This window comes from Mustela nivalis (assembly GCF_964662115.1).
Source record: "Mustela nivalis genome assembly, chromosome: 18".
Lineage (NCBI taxonomy): Eukaryota > Metazoa > Chordata > Mammalia > Carnivora > Mustelidae > Mustela > Mustela nivalis.
The window spans coordinates 40,778,376-40,803,297 of record NC_139037.1 but is presented as its reverse complement, the minus strand read 5'-3'; the positions used below and the strand labels follow the sequence as shown (position 1 = coordinate 40,803,297).

At 57.7% G+C, this 24,922-nt stretch overlaps 1 protein-coding gene and 2 long non-coding RNA genes across 3 annotated transcripts; 1 reads left to right on the top strand and 2 right to left on the bottom strand.

Moving 5' to 3' along the window:
- Positions 1–552: 552 nt before the first annotated feature.
- Positions 553–4,830, bottom strand: LOC309852328. Its single transcript, XR_014305177.1, has 3 exons — positions 4,748–4,830; positions 1,414–1,533; positions 553–663 (listed from the first exon to the last, which is right to left on the bottom strand). It is a non-coding gene; the product is annotated as an uncharacterized lncRNA (long non-coding RNA).
- Positions 3,702–8,469, top strand: LOC309852320. Its single transcript, XR_014305169.1, has 3 exons — positions 3,702–5,391; positions 5,956–6,101; positions 8,300–8,469. It is a non-coding gene; the product is annotated as an uncharacterized lncRNA (long non-coding RNA).
- Positions 8,470–9,225: 756 nt separating this feature from the next.
- On the bottom strand, positions 9,226–23,768 carry KCTD15 (potassium channel tetramerization domain containing 15). The gene is made up of 7 exons (XM_082708649.1): positions 23,566–23,768; positions 21,801–21,898; positions 20,077–20,169; positions 19,265–19,440; positions 14,634–14,778; positions 11,907–12,212; positions 9,226–10,717 (listed from the first exon to the last, which is right to left on the bottom strand). Exons 3-7 carry the CDS (start codon positions 20,140–20,142, stop codon positions 10,559–10,561), a joined length of 852 nt encoding a protein of 283 aa, XP_082564775.1. The 5' UTR covers positions 20,143–20,169; positions 21,801–21,898; positions 23,566–23,768; the 3' UTR covers positions 9,226–10,558.
- Between the last annotated feature and the right edge of the window lie 1,154 nt (positions 23,769–24,922).

Genomic DNA, 24,922 nt, shown 5'->3' with positions numbered 1-24,922 from the left:
TGCTTCGTCATCTGTTTTCTGATTCGCTGGAGGTGTGTTTTAAGAGTCGGATTGCTGGGTCATATAACCTGCTTTCACCCTGGAAAAAAAAAACAAAAAACAGACAAGCTCAAACTGAGGGACATTCTACAAAATAACTGGCTTATAATCATCAAAAATGTTATGGATGTGAAAAGTCAGGAAAGGCAGAACTTTTCCAGACAGAGGAAAGAAAAAGACACGAATGCAAAGCACACACATGCATGAACGGGACGCCTTGCTAATAAGGGTGCTACCGGAACAATGGGTAAAACTTGGGTGTCAGAGGAATATTGATGTACTTTCCTGGTGTTGGTGACTGTAGGTGGCCACCTAGAAGAAGGTCCTTGTTTGTGGAAAACACAGGATGAAGTATTTGGGGGAGACAGAGCATCGTGCCAGCAAGGCTACTATGAAATGCTTCATCAGAAAAATAGTTTGCATTATTTGGAATGATTATTTGGGATGCATTATTGGGATGGTATTTGCAGATTGGGGCTGATTTCAAAATGAAACAAAATTAATTTAAAATACTTGATGACTTTTCCCTCGAGTGTCATCCATGTTTGTTTTGACTTTTCTCCTTTTTCTCCTGTTCTCTCTTGCATAATCTCCCTTTAGGTTCTTGCCTCCTGGTTCCACCTGCTAGAGCAGGGATTAAAGTCATTGTGAGCTCCAATGCTGCTGGGTCCAACTGCCCCAGGCCTCCCCTCGCCTGCCTCATCAGCAGCATCTGGCAGGCTGACCCCTTCTTCCACACTCAGCCTCCTGGCCCATCTCCCCCACGGCTGGCTGCTCTTTCTGGACTCCTCTGCTGGTCCCCTCTTCTCTCTTCTGACTTCTGGATGTTCAGGGCCTGGGACTCAGTCCTGGAATCTCAGCCCTTTCCTTTCCACACGCCTTCCCTTGGAGACCTCATCTGGTTGTATATCTAGATGATTCTGAACTTCAACCTACAACCTGGGCTCCTTCCTCTGCTCCCCACGTGTGTCCCTGCCCAGCAGCCTGCTTGGGCTCACATGTCTGACAGGCATCTCAGCTCAGCATATCCAAAACCGAGCTCCCCGCCTTCCTTGTTTTGCTCTCTACCAAACAATCTTCCTCATCCCCAATAAAAGACAACTCCATCCTTCCTGTGCTCAGGACAAAAACCTTGAGATCACCCTAGACATCTTACTGTTCCTCGTATCCCACAGGTCACCAGGCAGCCAATGCCATTGGCTCTTCCAAGAATATCTAGAATGTATCCACTCCTGACCACCTGCATGGCTTCTTCCCTGCTCCAAGCCACCCTCATCACTCCTCTGAACGATCGCAGAAGCATCTAGCTGGTCTCCCTGCTTCTCTCTTGCCCCCATGTCACCCTCTGCCCCCTAATCTGCAGGGGCTGCTCACCTCATTCTTTAGAGGCCCAAGTCCAGATGATGGCTCACAGCATATCTCACATTGGAATGTTCTAGAAGCCGATGCTGAGGCAAGGGCTTGAGTCTAAGTAGTTCACTTGAGAGGTGATTTCTGCGAGCATGGGGAGATAAACAGAGAAGCGAGACAAGGAAAAGGAAGGAAGCCAATAGAGGGTGTGTTAATAAGCGAATTACTGCTGTGGGGACAGGAGCTCAACGTCCTGGCAATTTCTGAGAGTCTGTCTAAAGCATGCCTCACCACTGTCAAACCCAAGAGGCAAGGCACCTGGTTGTTTATTCACCAAACCACATAGGTTGGGGACCACTCCCAGGATCATTAACTCCCTGGCCTTCTCCCTGCACTAGGGTCTACTGTAGACCTGTAGCTAGCAAAGGCCCTCAGTCAGAGAGCTGCAGGGGCAGTAGGAAGCCATAGGGTCCATGTGCATCCATGGGGAACGCTAGGGGATATAGGTAAAGCACTCCCAGCACCTTCTTCAAAGACCCAACATGATCTGACTTCTGTCCTATCCCAGGTATCCCAGTGACCTCACCTGCCATTCTGTGTTCTCTCACCCACTCCAACCATACACGCCTCCTTGCTTTTTCCCAAACACATCACGCATGCTTTTACCACAGGGCCTTTGCACTTACAGCTACCTTGCCCCAAATGCTCTCCCATCAGGTATCTGCCTGTCTTCCACCTCATCTCCTTTGGGGCTTTATCTAAATGTTACCAGCTCCTAGGAAAACAGATGGCAGCCTCCAGTTAGCACGATCTGAGGAGAGTTTAGTAAAGTACTATTTACAAAGGTTTTGACAGGGTATAGGGGAACTAGAAGCGTTAGTGAACCCCTCCTGCCAGGGGCTAGCAAAGGCAGCCATAGTTAGCATTGCTAGGTCAGAAGGAACAAGGAAAGGAAGGTATTCTTGGAACTGGGTGGGTTCTGTGGGAAAAACTTCCTAATAGGGACTGAGGCTTTTGGAGGAGGGCTGAGGGACCTGACCTCACTTGCATCCTTTTGGGCTCCTGAAGGAGTTTCCCACCAGCCATGCCCAACAGGAAGCGGGTGGTTCATGTTGTTTACAGATACCAGCTGCTAGGTGTAGGGCAAGGAAAGAGCAAATTATAGATGTCCAGCACACTGATCAAAATAGCAATATACAGACCCTGCCTATCCCCTTCCCCGCTTTTTCTTTCCTCTTAGCAGTTAGCACCATCTAACTTATGAAACATTGGCTTATTTATTTTGCTTATTGTCTATCTCCCTCCCCTGGAGTATAAACTCCAGAAGGTCAGGGATTTTTGTCTTCCTCATTCACTGCTGTCTCTCCAGCAGAACCTGGCACATACTTGTGTTCAATAAATAGGTTTCGACTGGCTAAAGTTGCTACCTAGCTGTGGTGGACAGGCTAAGGCCCCAGATATGTCTGCATCCTGAACCTGGGAATCTGTGGGTATGTCAGTTTCCATGGCAAGAGGGAATTACAGTTGCAAATGGAATTCAGGTTAATAGGCTGACCTTAAAATAGGGAGATTATCCCAGATTATCTGGGTGGGCCCAATGTAATCATGAGTCCAGAAGAGTCAGGATCAAAAAGATTTGATCTGACTTTGAAGATGGAGGAAGGGGCCGTGAGTCAAAGAATGTGGCAGCCTCTAGAGGGTGGAAAAGGCAAGGAGACACATTCTCTCCTAGAGTCGCCAGAAAGGAATGCAGCTCTGCTGACACCTTGGTTTTAGCCTGGCCCATTTCAGACTTTTGATCTCTAGGACTGTATGAGGATACGTGTGTGTTGTTTGAAGCCACTATGCTCGTGGCTTTGATAGTGGCTTTGATATCACAGTGGCAATACGAAGCGAACGCACTAGCCATTGTTTTTACTGGCAAGAGCACAGACTGGGGCTCCTTTTCTGGTCCTTGAAGGTGAGGGAACCCACCCCTTTCTTTTTCTGTGCAAATAACACTATCGATTGCTCCTTCCTCATGGGTGTGGTTTACAGATTTGGTAAATTTGCTGTGGGTGGCAAGGAGTGTGGTCTCCTGTAACCCCTCTTCTTGATCAGAGGTCCTACAAGTGTCTGGCAGACTATAGACAATATGTATTTGTGGAAGGATAAATCTGTTTCATCAAATGATGTTCCATAAGGGACTTCATTGTTCCTCTGACACTGGGGTTTCTCTCCAATGCTCTTTTTTTTTTTTTCTTTTACTATTGTAAACAAAATTTGAGAATCTTGGTGCATACAGCTTTTTGGTTTTTTGTTCCCCAGAATTGGTCTTCTACTTCTCCCAAACCAGAGCTCCAGTCGGCTGCAAGGCTGGTGCTCCCACACAGACAAGATGTGCCGTGGACAGCCGCCTTCAGTGCAGGGTGGCTCAGCTCTCCCAGGAGCTGGACACCAACCCGGGCCGAGTTGAAGCCACGAGCATAGTGGCTTCAAACAGCACACACGTATCCTCATACAGTCCAGAGATCAAAAGTCTGAAATGGGTCTCGCCAGGCTAAAACCAACCAGTGAGCCCACGATGTGGTCTGCCTGGCTGGGGCTGGAAGGTGGAGAAGGGAGAGGAGGCTGACTAGAAGCCGTGTCCTAAGGCATTTTGCTGAATTCCCTTCCTGGACTCCTCCACCAGGGCAAGGGACCCAGGGTAGGCCAAGGAAAGGGAGAACCAAAAGAGGGAGCGATGATACTGCAATGGTCTGAGCCAAGGAAGCCTCTCTCTGACACAAGGGAAGTGTCAGAGGCCAGTTCAGCAGCTCCCCTTGGTGCCAACCAGAGTGAGCACCTCCCACCCGCCCTCCCTCTTGGCACACATCCAGGCTGCACCACCTAGGCAGGGAGGTAGGGGCTGCTCCAGCCTCTGGGGCAGTGAGAGAGAGACCCGGAGCTTGGAGGGGGCAGGGACACAGGAAGCGAGAAAGCAAGCTCCTAATCTCTGTACAGCCACCCCACTTTCCAGGTGGCATCCATTGGCCTATCCCTGTGCTGCTTACAGCCCGTGGGCCTAGAGCAGGCAGGACCTGAGTCTGCAAGAGAGAGGGGAGGAGAGGGTTGTGAAGTGAAGCCAGCCAGAGAACAAAGAAGGCTTTGCTGCAGAGGGAGGCACCTTCAATGAAGGCCTCGGGGGCTTGGGGAAGTGACTCACTGAGCCCCGGGGCAAGGACCCACCCATGGGGTTTCGAGAGAGACAGAGAATGCAGGCCAGCTGCTGGGCACAGGCCCCATTGGGTGGGGAAGGGGTTGTCAGTCTCAGCCTGAGTTGGGTGGAGCCTCCCCTGGGGTCCACCCTCCCCTACCAGGGGGCAGGTGTGGGTCCTACCTGGGGGCCTCACGGGCAACGCTGTGCTGGTTGGCCTGCCAGACGGGGCTGCTGCTACCACTGCTGCTGCAGCTTCGGGGGGGGGGGGGCTGCTGCAGTCATGGTCCCAGGTCTCCAACTCACGCTCCCATTGGCCTCGCTCCTAGAGACCTAGGCTTCCCAACTTCAAGCAGAACCTGCCGAAGCAAGGCCATCAGTGCCCCCCAAAGGTGGCTACGTGGGCATCTGGCCCTGTCCCAAGACTCATGGACACCTGTGATGAGAACCTGGAGCGCCCCGGCTTCTCGGGCAGTTGCACAACCTCCCCCAATTATGCTCCGTTGACTGTGTGGCAACCGGGCGAGAATTCCAGGACCTTGTATATACTCGTACAAATCTGCCTTCCTGCTGTTTGGCTGCAGGGCGAGGCGTGTCTCCGTGGGCCCCGGGAAATGGGGGTGTGTTCGCGTCCAAGAGGGCGTGGCCCGCGTCCGGAGTGGGAGCAGCCGCCCCGCCCCGCCTTGTCGGGCGACTCCTCGCCTGAACCGCAGCTTCCGCGGGAGCCCTGGATCTGGTCCAGAACACAGAGGAGGAAGCTCTGGTGACATTGTAGACACAGGCTGCGAGCAGCAAGCTTGGCCGGGAGCGGCTCGAGCAGTTGGCAGGTGGCGCACCTCCGGCTGTCCAGCCAGGGACGCGGGGGACCTCTGTTCCCCGGGGGTAGGGGGGGAGTGGTGGGGGACGAGGAGCAGGGCGGCATCCTCCCAGGCGCTTGGCTTGGGCTTCCCGGCCCCTCCCTGGCCCCGCCCCTGCCCTTTAAGACCGTCTGGGTCTGTGATGTCTGTGTGAGGAGGTCCTGGGAGTCAGGCCCCGAAATGACCCAGCTGTTATCGTCCCCGAGCCATGGCTCCGGGGCGAGGAAGAGCATTGTCCAGTGTGACCACCAGGCCCAGAGACGGCTGTCAGGACCGGCTGTTCCATGTAGTGGAAATAAAAGACAAAAATCCAAGTGCGGCTGACCTCCAGCCCTCTCTCCTTTGTGTTTTCTCTGGGAGTGTGCCTGCCTCTGTTTCTGGGTCTCTCATTAGAATTTCAGAGAAGGCTTGCTGGCCGCAGAGGGGCTGGCATAGGAGTTGTTCGCTCTATGTGCAAATCAAGGAATTTGGGGGTCATCTGTGTTTGATGCCGTGATAACCTGGAAAACTATAATATGGAAATTTCTTTTCCAGATAACTTCACGGAGCCTCAGGCAAACAATCCTTGTGGGAAAACAAATGTCCTCCCTCAGTCTCATGGGTTGTCTTGTCCCCAAGCACCCCCGGTGGCCGGCGCATGCTGGCCCTCCGCCAATGGCGCCCCTCAGGTGACTGGGAAGGTAAGGATCTATGCAGTTAACAGGGACCCTTTTGCTAGCTGATGTGCGAAGCCCCAGCAACCTCATCAGCCTACTCTTCAAGTTGAAGTTATGTGACCCTAAAATAGCACAAATACTGTCCAAGACATCCTTCTGCTGTGGGTAGGACGGTCAGACTAGAAACACAGGTGGCCTCTGTCCCTTGTGAATAAACAGCTCCTGACAGGCAGCCACGCCTCCCTGCCCATCCCCAGCTGTGCTCCCCACTCTGCCGCAGCCATTTGGTTTGAAGAAACACCGAGGCTCCGGTAGTACTTGGGTTGTCTGGCTCTGGGGCTTGGGGGATGAGAGCTATCATTCAGTGTTCCCAGTACCGTCAGTGGGGGTGGGTGGGGGTGGGGTTGGAGAGGCTGCCCAGGGGCTGGAGTCTCCCTTGCACTGACAGCTCTCCAGAAATGCCCTTGGACTTACAGGGCCTTGAGGGCAGGGACTGAAGCAGGGGCTATGAGGTCCAGAGAGAGTCCCGTGTTAACCTTCCTTTTCTGACCAACCTCACTGGGGTTGGGTTTTCCCTGGGATCATTTTACAACCTTGTGGGCACCAGTCTTGCTCCTGGCCCCTTGCTGCCGCTAATACCTTTTCGTTTCTCTTGGTCCAGAAAGGCCTACGTCATGGGTCCCAGTCTCCAGGCAGGGCAGACCTTCTCTCCACATGGAGCTACCTCCTTTAGATGGGGATGGGTAAGCAATGAGGACATGGGTGCGCCATGTCCTCATCACATCTGAGCCAAGACCAGCATTATGTAGCTGTCTTGAGTTTGTGGCCCACCCGCCTTAAAGCCAGTGGAAGTGATGGCCATCACACTGTTGAAACATTAATTTCTACAACAGCCCACGTTGGCTAAGGTGTCAGGCTCGAGGCCAGCAGCTGCCCTGTCTGGCCAACAGTTGTCCCTCTCACTGTCCAGCTTGCGCATTGGGTTGAGCCGCAGATCCTCTGGCTTCTCCCATTTTTGTATGTCCGCCTCCCCCCCGCCCCCGCCTTGTCACTTACTTAGGAGAAGCTCCAATCTCGTGTGTCTTAGTGTCCTCCAGGGTCACTCTAGCTATTTTCCTGTCTCTGGAGAGTCAAGAGGGAGGACAGGCCCAGTGGACTGGGGCCATCCTAGTGGATAGTCCATCCTTCCAGCAAACACAGATCTGCCTCCTGAATGGAGAAAAGGGAAGTTCCCCAACCCTATGGTCATTAGGCTCTCCTGGGCTCAGCCCAGTTAGTCTTCCTCTGGTCAGGGGCTCAATGGAGAGCCTGTCCCTCACTACTCATATCTGTGCTTCTCTGCCCATTTCCCAAATGCACTGGTTTGGTACACACACACACACACACACACACACAATCAAGATAGTGCAAAAGGACCACTGCACCCTGAACACAGGGATCAGGGCTGGGGGGTTGGGGTCCGGGGAACTGCCCCTGTTCTCAGGACTACCAGCATGGTGCATGCCAGGTCGTGCGGGAGCTCCTCGGATCAGGTCTAGGATTTGGGACTTGGGCAGCTCAGAATCCGATTCACTGGCCAACCCAAGTCCCAGGTGTGAGGAGCAGTGATTCCAGAATTATCTAGACCAGAGTACCTTCTTGTGGCTGCCTCCATGTGTGGATTAGAAACAAAACATTAGAGCTGCGTGCGTAATTTATAAAATAGCCTTTATTTATTCTAAAGAACACAGTCAACTGGTAGCTTAAAAAAAAAAAAACAAAACAACTTTTTTCAAAGATGCTTAGTGTTGGAACCTGGCTTCGAGCCCCATGTGCTGTGTGAGCCCCAGAAGCCATGTGCTGTGGCTTGTCCAGTTCTCCCCTGACCTGGGAGAGGTTGGGCAAGGTTGGCAGAGCTCCCTCTCCAGTTTTGCTTATCATAAATAATCAGTATTGAGGCTCATGAAGAACCAAAGAAACATTTATGCGGCTGGGATTGGATCAAAAGCTTACGTGCAATGGAGTCATTCCAGAAGCAGAAAAACATGTTAAAGGAATCACTGATTTGTGCTGTTTCTGGGGCCTCTATAAGAATTTGAGCATTACTGTGGGAGCATAGGGTATCTCTACAGAGACATCTCCCAATTTATGTGAAATGGACTTCCTGATTTTACTTAATTAGTAAAGACATAGGGGTGACAGTCAGTGAAGGTAATTAACTCTTTCCTTTGTTGTTTTTCCAGCACAGTGGTCTATTCAAAAAGAGAGTTGGCATGAAAATGTGAGGGAGTCTCCAGCCACCAGTAACCATCCTCGGTGTCCGACCAGAAAAATCTAAAAACGCACGCAGCAGCACTGAGCTGTACTCACAAGACTTCCTTTCTAGTAAACGCAACACTTTCTCCTGCTCTCAGACGTGAGCCTCAGATGCCAAAATGCGGATGTGTGGATGGTAGACGCGTTGCTAAGCAGAAAAGGCTAGCAAGTCTGTCCAGCAAATGAGATCGTACAGTGGAGGGCATCTGCTTTGTGGCCTCCACTGGGATGAGGCTGTCCTGTGCTCCCATGTCCTGTGTCCCCTGCTCCTTCGGGCGGGTGGAAGCTGGTGCCCCTCACCAGGCATGTGGAAAGGGTCCTCGTGGGTTAAAGCATAAAGGCTTTGAGGAAAAACGCACAAAGACTCATTAAAACGGGAGGCCTACCCCTGGAAAGACGCATGCTGAGGCCTAGTTCCCGCCCCAGCGGCCTGCGGTTCTCATGCTGGGGGCTGCAAGGGCCTCTGGGCCGGCCTGATCCATGGGTGACCACCTTCTACTGCTTTGCGGGGCGCTGAGGACACCGACCTCAACGCAGAGCCAGGGAGGGAAAAATCTCAAACATTTAAGACTGGGTTCAAAAGCCCCCCCGGACATTTTCTGTCTGCCTTGCCCCCCACCCCCCACCCCATTGCATCTGGTTCGGGGCTATGAATCAGAATTCTGAATCTGTGCTGCCCAGAGGGGACAGGCACAGCAGGGAGGAAACACCCAAATGCAATAAATAACGGTGGCTCAGGACCCTGCCCCTCCCCCCACCCAGCTAGGGCTGCACTGGAGTGGGGGGGTCCGCAGGTTCTTCCCATTGGTGCAGGGTCGGGGGGGGGGGGGAGACAACGCTTGAGTGTGAGTCATTCACTTTAGAGCATCATTTATGGCATGAACTGGGAACGTAATGTGTTTACACACACACACACACACACAATTGTACATCGGCATCTTTACAATATTAAAGGAGTCATATACAAGTCTACAGGCATCGTACACGGCAGGAGGCCGGCTGGGGGCCCCTCCAAGACTTCCCCACCCCGGGTGGAGCCAGCACATGGGGAAGGGGGACCAGGTTAGGGGATGGGGGGTATCCATCTTTGCACCTGTTGTCTGGGAGGACCCCTAGGGGCTGGTCCTTGTTGCAATCTGGAACCCAGAGCCCCAGGTATGCCTTGTGTCCCAGTCTCATCGGCAGGCTAGGGTAACAGCTTGCTTCCAATTCAGTGTGCATATTAGTGTGGGAAAATCGGAGCTGGGGACGGCTCTTCCTGAGCTGGGGACCCAGAGGATGCTGCTGACACACGGGCCCCTTCACCATGGGGCCCATTCCTGAGGTAAGGATGCGGTGTGGCCCTGTGGCTGGTCTGGATGGAGAGAGACTTCTGCAGAAGCCCAGGTGGGAGGACAGACAGGACTAGAAGCCCTCGGGGCATTAGTAGGTCAGGTGACTCACCAAGTGTGGCCTGCACCCTGGGTGGCAGCAAAGGGGGAGGGCCTCAGATGGTTCTGGAACCTTCCACCCCCTCCAACCCCCACACAGCCCTCCTCCCAGCAGCCCTGCCCCCTGGAGACCCTGCCTCAGTTCCGAAGGCATTGCCGTTCCTGCGTCTGTCTTTGGAGCAGGGACCAGAAGTCTCCAAGCCCCACTCTGCAGGCACCCTGGCCCCAGCACCCAGGAGCTCCTCTGCCGGGGGTCCGGGGCGCTGCCGTCTAGCTACGAACTGAGCACCAGATGAAGAAGCGTTGGTCCTTGTCGGCCTCTCTGGCTTGTGCAGTTAGTTCCTTCCATCTTAAATACTGTAGAAAAATAAGCCATCTGTGACGCAAGGAGACCCAAAGGAGTTGCCAAGCGTGGAGAAGGATGAGCGGCTCCTCTGGCGTGGGCCCGGAAGCCTCTGCTCACCCCATCTCGGGGAAAGCCGCAAGGGGCTGGGGAACCCGAGCACCCGGAGTACTGTTCCCATGGCAGCATCTCTGGGTCCCATCAACCGTCCTTCAGTGGGCGGGCCTCCGGCAGCCCACATTCTGTAGCCATGATATCTGGGGCTCCCTGGGCTGGTTCTGGACCCTCCAGCCCCGCCCCCAGTCTCATGGCCCGCAGCTGAGCAGGCAGAGGCGGCGCTCCCCAGCATTGTTTCCAGGTCCCTGGGGGTGTCCCCAGGGCCAGACGGCCTCAGGCGGGCACCGAGGCAGGGCCTAGTCCAGGGGCTCCTGCTTTATCCGGACTGCGGTGGGGGTGGGCTGCGGCCGCCGCTCCTCCCGGCAGAGCACGTACTCGCTGAACTGGGAGGAGTCCACACCACCCCCGCAGGACGCAGCCACACTGAAACCCCTCTGGAACAGCCTCTCCAGCACCTGCCCGGGAAGAAAGAAGGGTCAGCTGGGCCCCGCGGTAAGAGAGCAGGCCTGGTGGGCATTAGCCAGGGCAAGCTAGCCCTCCTGTTGCGATCTCGGGTCAGAGACCACCCTGCTTCTAGAACCACTCGCTGAGCAAGCACAGGAGGGACGGGAGCAGCCAGACCCAGGGTCCCCCTGCATGACCAAACCTGGGAAAGGCTACCCCAACCTGCCCCTCTTAGGGGGTCCACAGCCTCCATCCGGAGGCAGAAAGAGACTTGGAGCCCCTTTTCTCTTGTCCAGAACCTAACCCTCTCTCTACGTACATGTGGTTCCTCCCCCCCTCCCCCACCTCACTGAGGCCTGACTCAATAACAGAGACCCTGCCCCTGGCCTCTGGGCAGCCACCTGCTTCCCTGAGCTGTGAGTCCCAGATGGTTTGGGGCCCGAGGGCTCATCAGCTCAAGGGAACTCAGAGTGGAGAGGGGGAGGAGCAGTCTTGGCGTCTGAGTCTCTATAGGCCTCCGTGTCCACGTGGGTTTGTGCCTCTGTGAGGGGTGGGGGTTGGGGGTGTGGGTCACCTGTGTCCCACGAGTAGCAAGTTCTGACTGACAGCCTGTGGAATGTGTGTGGGGAAAGGGGGGCAGACTTTCCCCCACCAGTGTCCACTCTGCCCTAAGCCTAAATTAGGAGCATGCTCTTGGGTCTGGAAGAGCCGGTGTGGAATAGGCCCCATCGATCTGGGGTTCCCCAAACCCAAGACCCATCTGAGGAAAGCCAGCTCTGCTGGCCTTCGGCTGGTTGCGGGGTGGGGGGCGGCTGTGGGTCAGCATTTCCAGGCCATTTTGCACAGCCTCTGACCTGCCCCCCACCCATGGCCCGGGTTTAATTTGAATCGAAAGGCAGACTCTGGGTGTCCAATGAAGCACACTTTGTTGAAAATACTCTGGGCCATTTTTATAAAACATCCTTTTGGAAAAAAAAAAAAAAAAGCCCAGATCATTTTTTTTAAGTCCATCCCCCAGGCGCCATCATTTAATTATGAGCGGGACATAAATTATGCATCGACACATTGTTGCCTTTTCTGTAAGATGGCACGGAGGGCTTCACCGTTTCAGGGACGGCGCCTCCCTCCACCTATCCCCATCGCCCGCCTGCCAGAGGGCCAAGGGGGGTGAAGGAGGGGCGAGGCGGGCGGAGCCCTCACCTGCACAGAGTTGAGCCGGCAGTAGCCGTTGAGCGGGAAGCGGATGACGTGCGTAGGGTCCTGGTTCCAGCCGGCGTTGACAGAGTTGCACATGACGTCCCCCGTCTCAGGGAAGACCTCCTCGATGAGGGCCTTCTCACCGCTGAGCGCGATGCGCTCCCCCAAGTCCGGCGTGACCCGCACCACCAGGCAGTCACAGGCGCGGCTGCGGCGCCGCTGCTCCTGCTCCTGCTGCCAGCGCTCCAGCTCCCGCACCATGGGCTGCAGCTGGTAATACCGGGCCTCCTCGTACAGCAGGCTGAAGTCCTGTGGGTGCAGGCAGGTCGGAGGGCAGCAGGTGGGGGTTGCTCTTTCCGGCTCCAGCCCCGCCCCCCCCACGTGCCCTGCCCCATATGCACTTCTGTGGATCTGCTACCCCTTGGCTCAGTGCGCACTGGGATGGTTGTGCCCATTGTATGGATGGGGAGAATGAGGCTCAGGTGAACGCGGACAAGCCTCAAGAGTCTAGCCTTAACCCAAAAGGCAGCAGCTGGTGTGGGCCTTTGCCGGGTAACACTCCTCCATCTGGCCTCAAGTCCCTGGAGCAGAGAGCCGCCTCTGCAAAGACCAGGGGGGCTGGACTAGTGGAGCCTGAGGCCGTGCCTATGCCTGGGGACCTGCTGCCTTCTTAGAATCCCAGAGAGGAGAGGCTGGGCCTGGCACAGCGCAGCAGCAGCAGCCTCACCTGCTGGGGGCGGGGAGCGCAGAGGAGAAAGGGGGCGTGGTCACAGCCCCCAGGGAGGCAAAGCAGAGCTGCCTAGGGCGGATTTCTGGCACACTATTTACTAGACCTGAGACCTCTGATCTCAGTTACTGACCTTTTCAGAGCCTCAGTTTCCCTGTCTATAAAGTGGACATAAACACCCAGCTCAGAGAAGGAGGTGAAGTCTGCGGGAAGACGGAATCTGCCGAGGGCGGGGCCCATCCTACCCTAACAGGCAGGCCGAGGAGGAGGCGTCTAGGAGCGGGAAGGCCCCCTCCACGAAGCTCACTCCCAGTCTGGCAGGCTCACACCACCTGCCCCTCAAACACAGGCACACCCATGTCTGCCCTGGCCCTGAGCAGCTTTAGGACCCAGGACTTGGGCCACTCACTGGGGCTGAGCTCAAGGCTGGTGGATGAGCCTGAGGACCCCTGGGGGAGAGGGAAGGAGGCCCAACCCCCAGAGCAGGGCCACCCCACAGACCCTCAGTCCTTTCCCCCTGCTGGCCCCAGCCTCTGCAGCTACTTGGAGGGAAGGTCAAGTATTAGCCCCCGACCCAGGTCTGTCTTGTCTACCAGGGACCCGTCCTTTCCCTCTGCTGGGGTTCCTCAAGGCTCCCTCCCTGTCGTCTGCTCTCATCCACTCCCGAAGTTTTTAAATGATACCTGCACACATTTTCCCTCACAGCCCAGAACCTCTCCGCCTGATGCCCCGCCAGCTTGTCCCACCCTGGGGCCTCCACGCATCCCCTCGGGACCCAAGCCAAAGGCCAGGAGGCAGCCTCGAGAGTCCCCTTACCCCCGACCGATCCACACCACGGCCTTCTGTGGCCAATTCCCAAACAGAAATCTAATCTGCCACTTTGTTCTATCTTTGCTGCCTCCCACCTGGACCAAGGCCTTCAGGAAACCTCCCTCGGCCTCCTGCTCCCATGCCTCGCCCTCCCATGCCTTCCCCACACAGCAGCCAGGGCTGTCCTTCTCACTTGCAAACCTGATGGTCATTCCCTGCTCACAACCCTTCCATTGCATTCCGGGTAAAATGCCAAACGCCAGAGCTGGTCACCTAGGTCCCGTCTCAAAGGGCAGCCTCCTCTCCCTGCCCCGGTTCATACAGAGCCCCAGGCCGACCCCTTCTCTCTGGTTCTGGAAGGTACCAAGCTTCTTGCCACCCTGCCCCCTCATCAAGGCCCTCACACTTGTTTGGCCCCATACCTCCTGCACTCAGAGAAGCATCCTTCCCTCCAAACCCCCTGGGGCCGGGTTCTCCATGGTTCTCCTACACTACACTCTCTACTTCTATGGAACATTTGCCCCCTAAGGGAATTCATGCATTTTTGTTAACACCTGTCTTCCCACTAGGTTGTAAGTGCTATGGGGACAGGACCCAGGTCTGCCCCTATTTCCCGGGATCTCTGGCCTGATTTTGGTGGTTGGCACCCAGTATCAGTTGGATGGAGGACAAAACAGCCCCAGGGCCACTGGGCCTTTGGGTGCAGGAAGGAAGGAAGGACATCTGCTGGCTCGAGTCAGCCTGAATTCCCTTCCTCTGGGATCCCCAACACCGTGGAGTGGCCCAGTGTGGAGTCAGGCCTCTCGGAACCAGGTCCGCTGCCCTAGACAGGCTCGTCCCGGGACCTGGGGGTAACCTGTTGTTTAAGAGGTCTTTGGTTTGGAGCAGGGTTTCCCCTGCTCGCTGCCAACAAGGAACAGTTGTGGGAAGCTCCAACTTGGGCCCACGACCGTCCTTCAAGGCGACAAACAAAACGGGGTAAGTGCTGCTGCTTAATCATTGTTACACCCTGATAAATAAGCTAAAAATGTGAGAAAACAAAATTAGTTTAGAAAAACTGATGTAGCCCTCGGCTTCATCTGTTAACTTTTTATCGTTACCATGACGACCATGGGCCCATTCATGAAGTCCCAGCATCCCCTGTGCAATGGCCCCGTAGAGGCGGCGCAGGGAGCAGGCGGTGGCAGACTCACCTTGAAGTCATCCGGGAGCAGCAGTTTGGACGTCCGCAGGAAGCTCAGGACGTAGCGGAAAATCTCCCCATCCCTGTCGATGAAATAGTGTTGCTTCAGACTGTCCAGGACGATGGGCTCGGTGCCATTGAAGAGGCGACTTATTCTAGGAGAGAGGGAGAGTGGGGTGTCTGAGGCCGGGGTCAGGTCACCAGGCCAGGCCACCTGCAGGGGTGAGGGGGTCGCCATGTGGAACTCCGGGGCCATGCCAGGCACGACAGACGTCCACTGGGGCCACAGATGGACAGGACCCCAGCACATGTTCCGTACCTGGCCCAGCCCTACAAGCCCCCAGCCAGAGATAGACAAACCTGGCCACTCGCACCTGCCCAACAACACGTTCCAGGCCTGGAAAACTAGCGTGAGACCCAGACACACCAGCCTCCTTGCCCCCCACACACAGACCCTTGCCAGGCAGACCCACCCAGAAAACTCGTACTGGCCATCAGACACCCCGGCCCACGGCCCCACGCCCAGTGAGCACACGTAGGCTGGGCAAGGCAGTCTTGGGTCCCGCATACCCACTGCACCCGGCTCACGTGAATGAGCCTCAGATGGAACGCACTTGGGCACAGGGCCCGGGATCACATGGCCCCTCCCTTGCAACACACGAGTCCCAGGCAGCCCCAGACACACCCAGGCAGAGGCCACACCAGCCCAACACCCACCACCCTGAGACACCAGTCTGTACACCTGGCAGACTCACAGACAAACCATGCACACACACTCACTCAGGGGGCCCCTAGGGGAGGAAGAGAAACAGGCGTGGATGGGGGGGGGGGGACAGCATGCGTGCCATAGCACACGCTCACCAGAGTGCCTGCCCACAAGATGCAGTGTAAACATGTACACACGCACCACGATCTATACGCACACATGCGCTCAGTGTGTACCCACGCACCTGTGTGCACAGGTGCGGAAACAGGCACGAACCCTGGCATAAGAGACACGTCCCATGCCAGCAGCCTGTCCTCTGGAGGGCAGGGGTTCTGATGGAAACCCTGGACCTGCGGGAAGCTCGAGGGAGACCCTGCTGGCCCCTGTCTGCTCCACAGAGGCCCCTGGGGCCTTAATGCCCAGGGCAGCTGGGCCCATCTGACCCAGGGCTGGCTGTGGACAGTTAGGAGCCCCTCCTTGGGGGGCGGGGTTGGCAGAGTCCCCTCAGGGGCAGCCCCTCCAAACACCCTTCAACAGGTATGGCCACCCACCGGCAAAACCCCGCTGCAGCGAAAGTATGGCGTGCACAGCCCGGGAGCATAGCGGCCCGGGATGCACAGCCAGTGCCAGAGCCTCCTGACTCACGGCCTGCCCTGGTGAGGACCCTCCGGGGAGGCCCGCCTCTCCACCAATAGCCTGGTTCTCTGTGCGCTCCAAGCTCCAAGGGCTCCTAAGGCTCTACCCGGTCCTATTTTGCACCAGGGCATATGGGCTGGGCAGAAGCTGAGGCGTGAGAATTCCCAAAGCCGGGCTGTCGCAAAGCCTGTCCACATTTGAGGGCTGGCCCCTGTGTGCAGTGGCCACGCACTCACCTAGTCTCCCTCTGGGAACATGGCCAAGCCCCAGTCCCAGTGCGGGGCGTGTAGAGGACAAGGCTGCCTCACGGATAGACGTGAGCAGCTCAGAGCCTTGGATGAGGTATAGAGAAGCCGGGGCCTGTGCAACCAGAGCTGCGGTCACCCAGACCCTGCTGGAAAGCGTCGTGGGCCTCCAAGGCCTGTTCCAGCTGCTGAAACCCCCAGGACCTGGCCTCAGCAGAGCATGGGCATGGAGATGTCAGAATAGGGACCATCCAGTGCCCCAGTCCCATGGGCAGTCATTGTCAGACAGGAGAGAGCCCACATGTGGCACTATCAGGAAGAAGCATGAACCACAGCCATAAGCAAGTCAGTTAGTGCAAAGCCTCAGCCTTCTTGTGGAACCTTCGCCACTTTTCCTCACTGAGTTCGAACCCTCTGTGTGGCAAGCGCTGTTCTAGGCCTACCTAAGCCGCAGATCTCTCGGGAGACCCTGGCCACCCCACATTCCAGGTCTGGCTTGGTTCTAGATTAACTTATTGGTCCAAGACTAGAAGGTTCTCAGTCTGCCTCACTTTAAGACTGGTTCTAGATCTTACTGTCAGCGTCTCTTCAAAGAACAAAGGCCTTTCAGGCCCTCGGGATCTGAGGCTACCAAGGATGTGAATAGGTTGATGGCAGGTTAGGACAATTGCCCCAAAAGAAGCCCCCTTCTCCGGCCCCACCCCACCCCCAAACCACTGTCAGGGTCTTAAGAACCAGCTCCTTCTCTGGGTCTCTCTGTGAGGAGGCTGCAGGGTTTGGGGCTGCCAACATCAGAGGTCTTTCATGGAATAATCTGGCCAGTTCTGACCCCACCTGACAGAAGTCTTTTTTTTTTTTAAAGCTTTGGCTCCAATTCCCTGCATGTTTCAGTGGAAGGTTTTAAGTGGAAGTTCTGGAGCTCCTGGCTTAATTGGCTGCTTCCCAGAGCCAGCATGGACCCAGCTTGGGACTGTGAAGGTAGCAGCCCTGGGCAGCCGTGCTTTGCTTTTTCTGGCTGCAGGATAATGGCAACGCCTGGGCCGGCCAGTGGCCGCGCCGGATCCCTGCTCAGGGAGCCCCCCTGAGCAGCCCAGGCATCGTCCTGTGGGCTCAGAGACCCCATGGCTGTGGGGCACCAGGCCCCCAGTCTCACGGCACCGCAGGGGTGGGACTTGCCTGACATCCACAAGCTCCCTGGGGTGACCTTAGCTCTCTCACTGCTCCCTCTCTTGCTGACTCACACATCAGTGCCACTGGGTGAGGGGCTGATCTTGGTTTCCAGATTGGGTGAAAAAACCTTTTTTAATTTTAATGATTCACTTAAAGAAGGACAAGGGGTTCTTGCCAGCACAGCTGTCCAACCCGCTTCCCAGGCCTGGCCTGACCCACTGTCCCCTGACTGTCCTACGGGTCACGCTACTCCTTGGCCTCTAGGCCAAAGCTTCAGGCCCAGGGAGCAGCTCTTCCCTGAGCCAGAAGCCATCCAGGCAAGAATGACAGATTCATCTCTGAGCCCCAGCCCCGGGGAAAGAATGCAGATCGCCACCCCCTCTGGGCACGTCCTGCAGGCTGAGGGTCCCACACGCCAGATCATGGGATCACAGGGGGCCTCAGCCCCCCTCAGTGAGAGGGCCTGCCCCCTCTGCAGAGAAGGATGCTGGGCGAGGAGGAGCTCCGCTGTGGGTATGGGTATGGGGAGGGCTGCCCCCTACCCCTGCTGATCCCAGGCAGCAGCCTGAAGACAAGAACGAGGTAGCCCTTCCCCGAAGGCCTGAGCTGTGATTACTCTAGAAAGGCAAGTGCCTGATCTCAAGAAACACTCTTCAGAGAGGTTGTGGGCAAGGGTTTTATGAATTTCACTCACAAACGTCGTCAACCGATTAAGGGATGATCTATCTCGAACAACTCCGGAATGCCGCAGAAGGCAAAATTGAAATTAAATAAGCAGAATCCATCTCCCATCCTAGACAGAGCTCCGCAAGAGAGCGCGCCGGCCGGCACTGCCAGTGTGGCCTCGTGGCTGCTGCCCCTGCCAGGCCCCAAGTTCACAGGCGCCCCAGGCCTGGCCGCCGATGGGCCGAGGGTATGAGCCCAACCGCCACCTGTACCCTGGACTCCCCAGATTCCCAACTGGACGCTATCTCCACCTCCAGCTCAGGCCCCTCGAGGGAGCCCTCCTGCCCCCATGGAGAGTTCCAGCCCTGCCTGCTCCAGAGGCCAGGTGTCCAGGTCTCTGCGCTGAGCCACAGCACTAGCGACAAGGCAGACCGATGAGAATCCTTCCCAGAAATGATCCCTCGATGTCTGGGGGATTAATTAACTCTTTTTTTTTTTTTTTAATGTATAAAACAAGGGCGATACCCTACAGCCTCAGCCCTCCTGCTGCTCTGCCCTCCATGGCGGCGGCCTCCCTGTGCCAGGAGCAAGCCGGCGTGGGCTCTGTGAACAGCACACTGCGTCACCCCCAGGAGATGCACGGAGACCCATCCCAGCTCCAGTCAGCCCTGCTGCCATGCCGACAGGAAACCAGGGCTGCCCCTGGGAGGGTCATGCCCCAGCGGCAGGAGCTGGGGAGCCTGCAGCGCCTAGCGCCTCCCACCAGCAGGCCCAGGAGCCAGGAGCCCCAGGATGCTGGGCAGAGCGCACAAGGGGCCCTGTTGGGAGGCTCCAGGTCAGAGATACTTGGTGTGCTGATGGGGGTATGAGGCTCCTGCTGGCCCACAGCCCTGGAGGCGCCTGAACATCCTGGAGCTCTTAGATGCTCCCCACCCCTCTGCCTGGCCCAGGGGAGCCCCTGGCCCAGGGTCTCACAGGAGCTTCTGCTGGTGGGTCAGGAGCTCTACCTGGCACTTTCAATGCCACACACACAGGGTCCCAAGTCCCTGTTATAAAGCATCTTTCGAGAGGCAGCCTAGGCCTTCCAAACGCTAGCACCCTGGGTCTGGGAGAGCAGGTGGGTCCTGGGGAGCCCACCTGTTGGCCGGTGGAGAGGATGGACTCCACTGGCAGCAGGCGGCCGATACTGCCAGGAGCCACGGCGCGCTTGGAGCTTACCTGGAGTCGGGGTACTTGGTGAGCGTGGCCAGGCTGCTGGTGTACATGTGGCCGCCCACGTCGATGTGCACAGGCGCGTTGGACTTGGTGAGCTGGGCGGGCAGTGGGATGCCCTGGGCGGCCAGGGGAGACACGGGCGACCGGGTAAGAGATAACCGGGACATGCTTCCTCCCTCCTGGAGATGGGGACAAGGCGAGAACAAGAGTGTCTCCACCACAGAGCCGTGCACTCCCTTTTCTGCCAATGTGATCACAGATCTAATCAGATCACTTCTGCCTGTGCCTGATCACATATTCAGCTGACAAATTACGGCCACCACTGTAATTAAGTGTATTTGCATCATTTTCTTCAAAGTACCAGAGGGAAAAAAGGAAAGATGCTTATTAGCAATAAGAAATCAAGAAAAAAAATTTTTCAAGGTGTCAGCCTCCAGGGGCATAAAACAAACTGCAAAATTCTAATTAAAGGTCGCGGGCTTATGTGTTAGATGTGAAATATCCCCTGACAAACGAATCACCAATTTGTGAATTGGGATTCAGGGGTTTTTGCAAGTTTGTCTCAGTAACGAGACACCTCTAAATTAGTGACTTCCTCAGCACCTAAGGCGTTGGGTTTTTATACATGTAGTAAATTTCACATCAAATTAAGAGCATTTTGGCTTCAAAAAATACATAATCGTACAGCCAGTCAACAGCCATCTCTGGAAGGTGGCGGCCGAGTGGACCGGTGGCCGGTGAGCAGGCAGACGCTGGGGAAAACGGTAGGGAGGGGGCCACCGGCCGCTGCCCCAGCCCACCCTGCTGGCTCTCACCGCAGTGCCGGCGCTGCCGTGGGTGTGAAGCGAGGACCCGCTCGGCCGCTCCTTGCGGTGAGGCATCTAGGCTTCCATCGCTGCCCAGAGTATCTGTGGGGAGCACCGACAAAACCACAGGGCTTTTACTCCTCAGTAGTCGTGGCTGCCCGGGTTCCCAGAGTCAGAGATGCTCCGACTCATCCTTTCTGCCTGTGCTCCCGGGGAGCCCCGCACCACACAGCCCTCTCCAGATTTCACCCGCCACTACCCTGTCCCCACGCTCCAAAGCCAGAGCAGCTTACATACACACGCACACACACACACACACACACACACACGCACATGCACATGTGCACACACACATACACACACTCACACACGTGTTTTCTGGGCAGCTCCACGTCTGCTAATTCAGTTAATGACAGCGCTGAAGCATATGCTCACCATTATTGCCCCACAATGTCTCAGAACAAATCTGATTTTCCTGGTATTTTGGTTCAGAGCCACATTACCAAGCGTGTCTCCTCTTGCATCAGCAGAGAGCCCCGTGGACCACAGCTCAGGGAGGATCCCCCACCCTCCAGGAGCTGGGGAGCCCGGGACCTCTCCGAATACAGTCTCCACCGTGGTTAAGATGCAGTTTGTGAATGGCCGGACCCAGGGCAGCCTCCCTTGGCAGAAGCCAGGGGGAGAGCGAAAGTCACGGGGGAAGCCACCTCTTCCCTAGGGCGCCTGAGAGAGGAAACTTGCCTTTGTTTGCCTAGCCCGAACCTCTGCCATTGCTCCCCAGACCCACAGAACAGTCTTGTCTGTGCCTAATGTATTCCAGACCCCCTCAGGATCACACACCACCCCCCCAAGGCATTAGAGAGCTGGCCAAAAGGAAACAGACAGCAGCTCAGTAAATGGACCCTGTCTCCTGCTCCTCCCCAGTCACTTAGCGATCTTCCTCTGTGCTACGACCACCTGAAATAAGACTGTCGCTCAGTCGCTGGAAGCCACTCTCGGACACTGTAGGAGGGGTACGGGTCTACGCAGTCCTTTGCGTGGACTTGAGGCTGTCTCCTGGGGGAGGGAGCACAGTGAACACCCACACCCACCCACTGACCTCTCACACGCTGGTGCCCCCACAAGCCTAACCTGGACTTATCTGTCTTGAAATCCTAACCTTGACTTGTGTCTTGAAATCCAACTTCCAATTTTAAAACCTGGACCAAGGTCCAATGAGCATTATCAATCCTGTCAATTTAAGTAAGGTTCCTCTCCCAGGATTTGTTCTGCCCTCGGTGTTCTGGCAGGTTCCCCAACACGAAACTGGGGTGGGGGTGGGGGTTGGTAATAGACAGCGAGGTCTAATTTAGACTCTCACTGGGGGCTACTCAGGGTCTGCTGTTGTGGCATTCCTGACTTCTGGCCAGCTCCGAAAAAGAAAAGCAGGTCGCTTATCTCAAGGAAGTTCTGAGAGACCAAAACAGACCTCAGGATGGGTTATCCTGCCCTGGGAGGCTCTGCTGGGGGAGGAGTCAGAAGGAAAGCCACACTGGGGATAAACTGCTGGAAGGAATTCCGATGGAAATTCTATCAAAGCGGACTGCGCAATGTTTTCCCAACTACCAGGAACACGACTCAAAGTGACATTTAACACCAACTACCCCTTACAAAAGCTCTTCAGTCCTGTTCTCACCCAAGCCTCTTCTCCATCACAAGCACAACCTGATGTTCACGGCAAACCAGAAACTCACCATTGGAAGCCCCAGGCTTTACGCCTCGACCAGACCCTCTCGTGCTGCCTCGGGCAAACGCATCTGTGCTGGACAACGACCTTTCCCCGACACCACTGCTGCGGTCAGAAGCACAAAAGTGGGTGCAGTAAGAGACACAAGTTCAGTCCCTCAACACCACCAGCTAACCCACGACCCCACGACCCAGCCCCAGCGCGCCGGGGGCCCTCCAGAGGCTCGCCCAGACCGCCTGTTGCAGGGGCCTCCGCGGTGTGGTGTGTGCTCCGGGGCCTGCGGGATGCCAAACTGCTAGGTATTGACCCGCTTCTCGGAGCTGCGGTGGGAGCCCCGGGTCCCGCGCCCGCCCGCCGCCGCCGCCGCCGAGCCCCGCCCGCCCGAGCAGAGGGAAGCGAGCAGAATGCCACGCTCATTTACACACAAAATGATTTTGTGTCCCATTGTGCTCGCAGTTGTTCAGCTCTCTGGGGGTGATTAAACTGGCTGAGCTGCGGCAGCTTGAGACGATTTCACTAAATCGCTTCTTCGTGAAGTCGCTTCTTTGCTAAGCTGTTATTTTAACCATAAAAGGTAAACAGAAGGCGCCTCGCGAGCTCCCTTCAGCTCTGAGCCCTGGGCGCCAGCCGCGGGCAAGAGTGCCAGGGGCCTGCAGAATTTTCGGGGGTGGGGGTGGGGGTGTCCGGAGGGGGGCGGGCGTGCCACCTGGTGCGCGCTAGCCCCGCCGCAGAGCCCGCCGGCCTGAGTTAACTTCGGGGCGTCCAGAGCCGGCTGGGCCAAGGCCGCCGGCGCCGCGGGGCGGGGGTGGCCTTGGAACCCGAAGTGCCCGGCAGGGCGGGGAGGGGCTGTGCGGCGGGGGCGGGGCGGAGGACAAAGTTAAATCAAGAGGCAGACACTTAGAGACCACAGATGGGAAGCTCGCCTAATTAAGGACGTAAAAGCGCTTTTGTTCTCAAAGTTTATTGTTGCCGGGATTTAAAAAAAAATTAATTGAAACTAATGCTGTTATTCACTCGTGCAGTTAAATTCCTTCATGCACATTTGAGACACGGAGTGAAAACTTGAAGCTTATCTTTCTGCACTCGAGGTGGGGGGCGCGGGAGGACGGGAAGGCGTTTCGGCTACGGGAGAGGGGCGTTTGCGAGTGTGTGCCCCGTGCGCGCGTCCAGGTCAGGGAGTACCCGCGGGCAGCCAGAGCCGAAGGCGGCCACCGCGTCTCCGTGCGGCCCGCGTTCGGCCTCCGACCCCCGCGCACCTGGGACCACCACCGGCTCGCCTGCCCCTCCCGCCCCGTCTCGCACTCGCGGGGTGGGTGTTAGAGGACGCACATCTGTCCCGTTAGAGACTTTTTCTGATTTGGGCGCCAAGCCGGGCCCTGTGCGCCCCGAAGCCCCAGCTGCATGAGCTCGTTTCTGACCCCGGAAACTCGCTGGCCCCGCAGGGCGCTCGGCCCTGCACTGAGGCCCGAGGGCCAGGACCTGCAACATCCACCCCCCCCACCTCCCGCCCCGCGCGGCCGGAAGCTCGGCGCCCGCCCGCGTGGGGAGGGTCCACCCGGGGCCAGGGCCAGCCCACGTGGGCAATCCCCCCCTCCCGCGCCAGGCCTTTGTGCTGGGTGCCCCCGCGCCGCCAGCCCCCGCCGCCCGGCACCGGGACAAAGCAGCCGCCCCCACCCAGGTCCGACCCCCAGGCGAGCGACTTTCTCGTATCGCCGCCACTTTGGGGACAGGGGTGCGCGGCGCCGAGCGGCGGCCATCCGCGCGGGGCTTACCTCGGAGCCGGAGCGGCGGATCCGGCTCGGGCGCAGCCCCCGCCCCCCGCAGCCGCCGGTCTCGGGCGCCGGGCACAGCCTCGCCGCCTATGCTCGCTGCGCGGGTCGCTCCGGTCTCGTCCTGGAGTTACTTTCTCTCTCGCCCCCAACCCTCCCCCCACCCACCCCTCCCGCCCCGGCCCCCGCTTCGCGCGGCCCCTCGCGGCGCGGCGCGCCGGGGCCTCCCCTCCCCGCCCTCCCCTCGCCTCCTCCCCTCCTCGCGGCCGCCGCCGCCGCCGCCACCTCCTCTTCGTGCCGCTCTCCGGCTGCCCTCCCGCCGCTCCCACCTCCTCTCCTCCCTCCTCTCTCTCCAGCGGCCTTCCCTGACTGCTGGCGAGAAAATCAGCCCCCCACCCCAGTCTGTAGCCCGCGCCCCGTCGCGGCCGAGCCCGGACGCAAAGGGCAGCGATCCGGCTCCAAATTACCCAGCGCGGCGAGCGCGAGCGGGAGCGCGCGGCGACTCCTGGCTCGGGGCTCGGCTGCGCCGCGGGGCAGAGGATTAGAGTCGCAATTAGCTCCGCGCGCCCGCGCCTGCCGCGCTCGGCGACAAAAATGCGCTGTTTCCCCTCCTTTCGCCGGGCGATCCCCACCCGCCTCTCCCGGAGCCCGCGCCTTCCCGCCGGGGCCTCCGCCAGGACCCTCCCGGGAGCGGTGCGCCCGGGCCCCCGCGCCCTCCGCCGCCCAGCCCCCCGCCCCCCGCCGGCCGGCCACGCGGCGCCCGGGCCTCCTCCGGGCTCGGGAGGGGGCGGGGGAGAAGCTGATTTTAATCATTGTCATTTCATCTGATGTAATATTTCCCCAGGCGCTTTCAGCTGGGCATAAATTTTCGGCTCCCAAATAAGTAACACAGGGCACGTTTCTCACATTTCTTGACTCTTCGGTTACAAAGAGGAGAGCAGCCGCCGCCGCGGCGCCCGGGGGTAGGGGCGGGACTTGGGAAGAAACTGGGCTGCGAGTCGGCCGGGGCTGGAGCGGAGCCGGGGGCCAGGGCGCCCCTCCCCCTCCACGGCCTCCTCCCCGGGTCTCGGCCCCGACTGCCCCTCTGCCGGGGAGCAGCGCCGCCCGTGACGTCTGCGGACACGCGGTCGGCCACCGCGGGGGAGGGGCGCGCGGGGGGCACCCGGCCGGCACCCGCCCGCGGCCAGACGCGCCATTTCCTTTCCGCGCGCGGCGCGGTAGAGACGTCTGCGGCTCAGACTCCCCCGGGCGCGCCGAGACCAGGGCCCCGGGCGTCCCTTCCAGGTCCCCGGGTCGGCTGCCCCTTCCTCCTCCTCTCCTACCTCCCCCCCACCTCCACCCCGCTTCTTCTTTCTCCTCT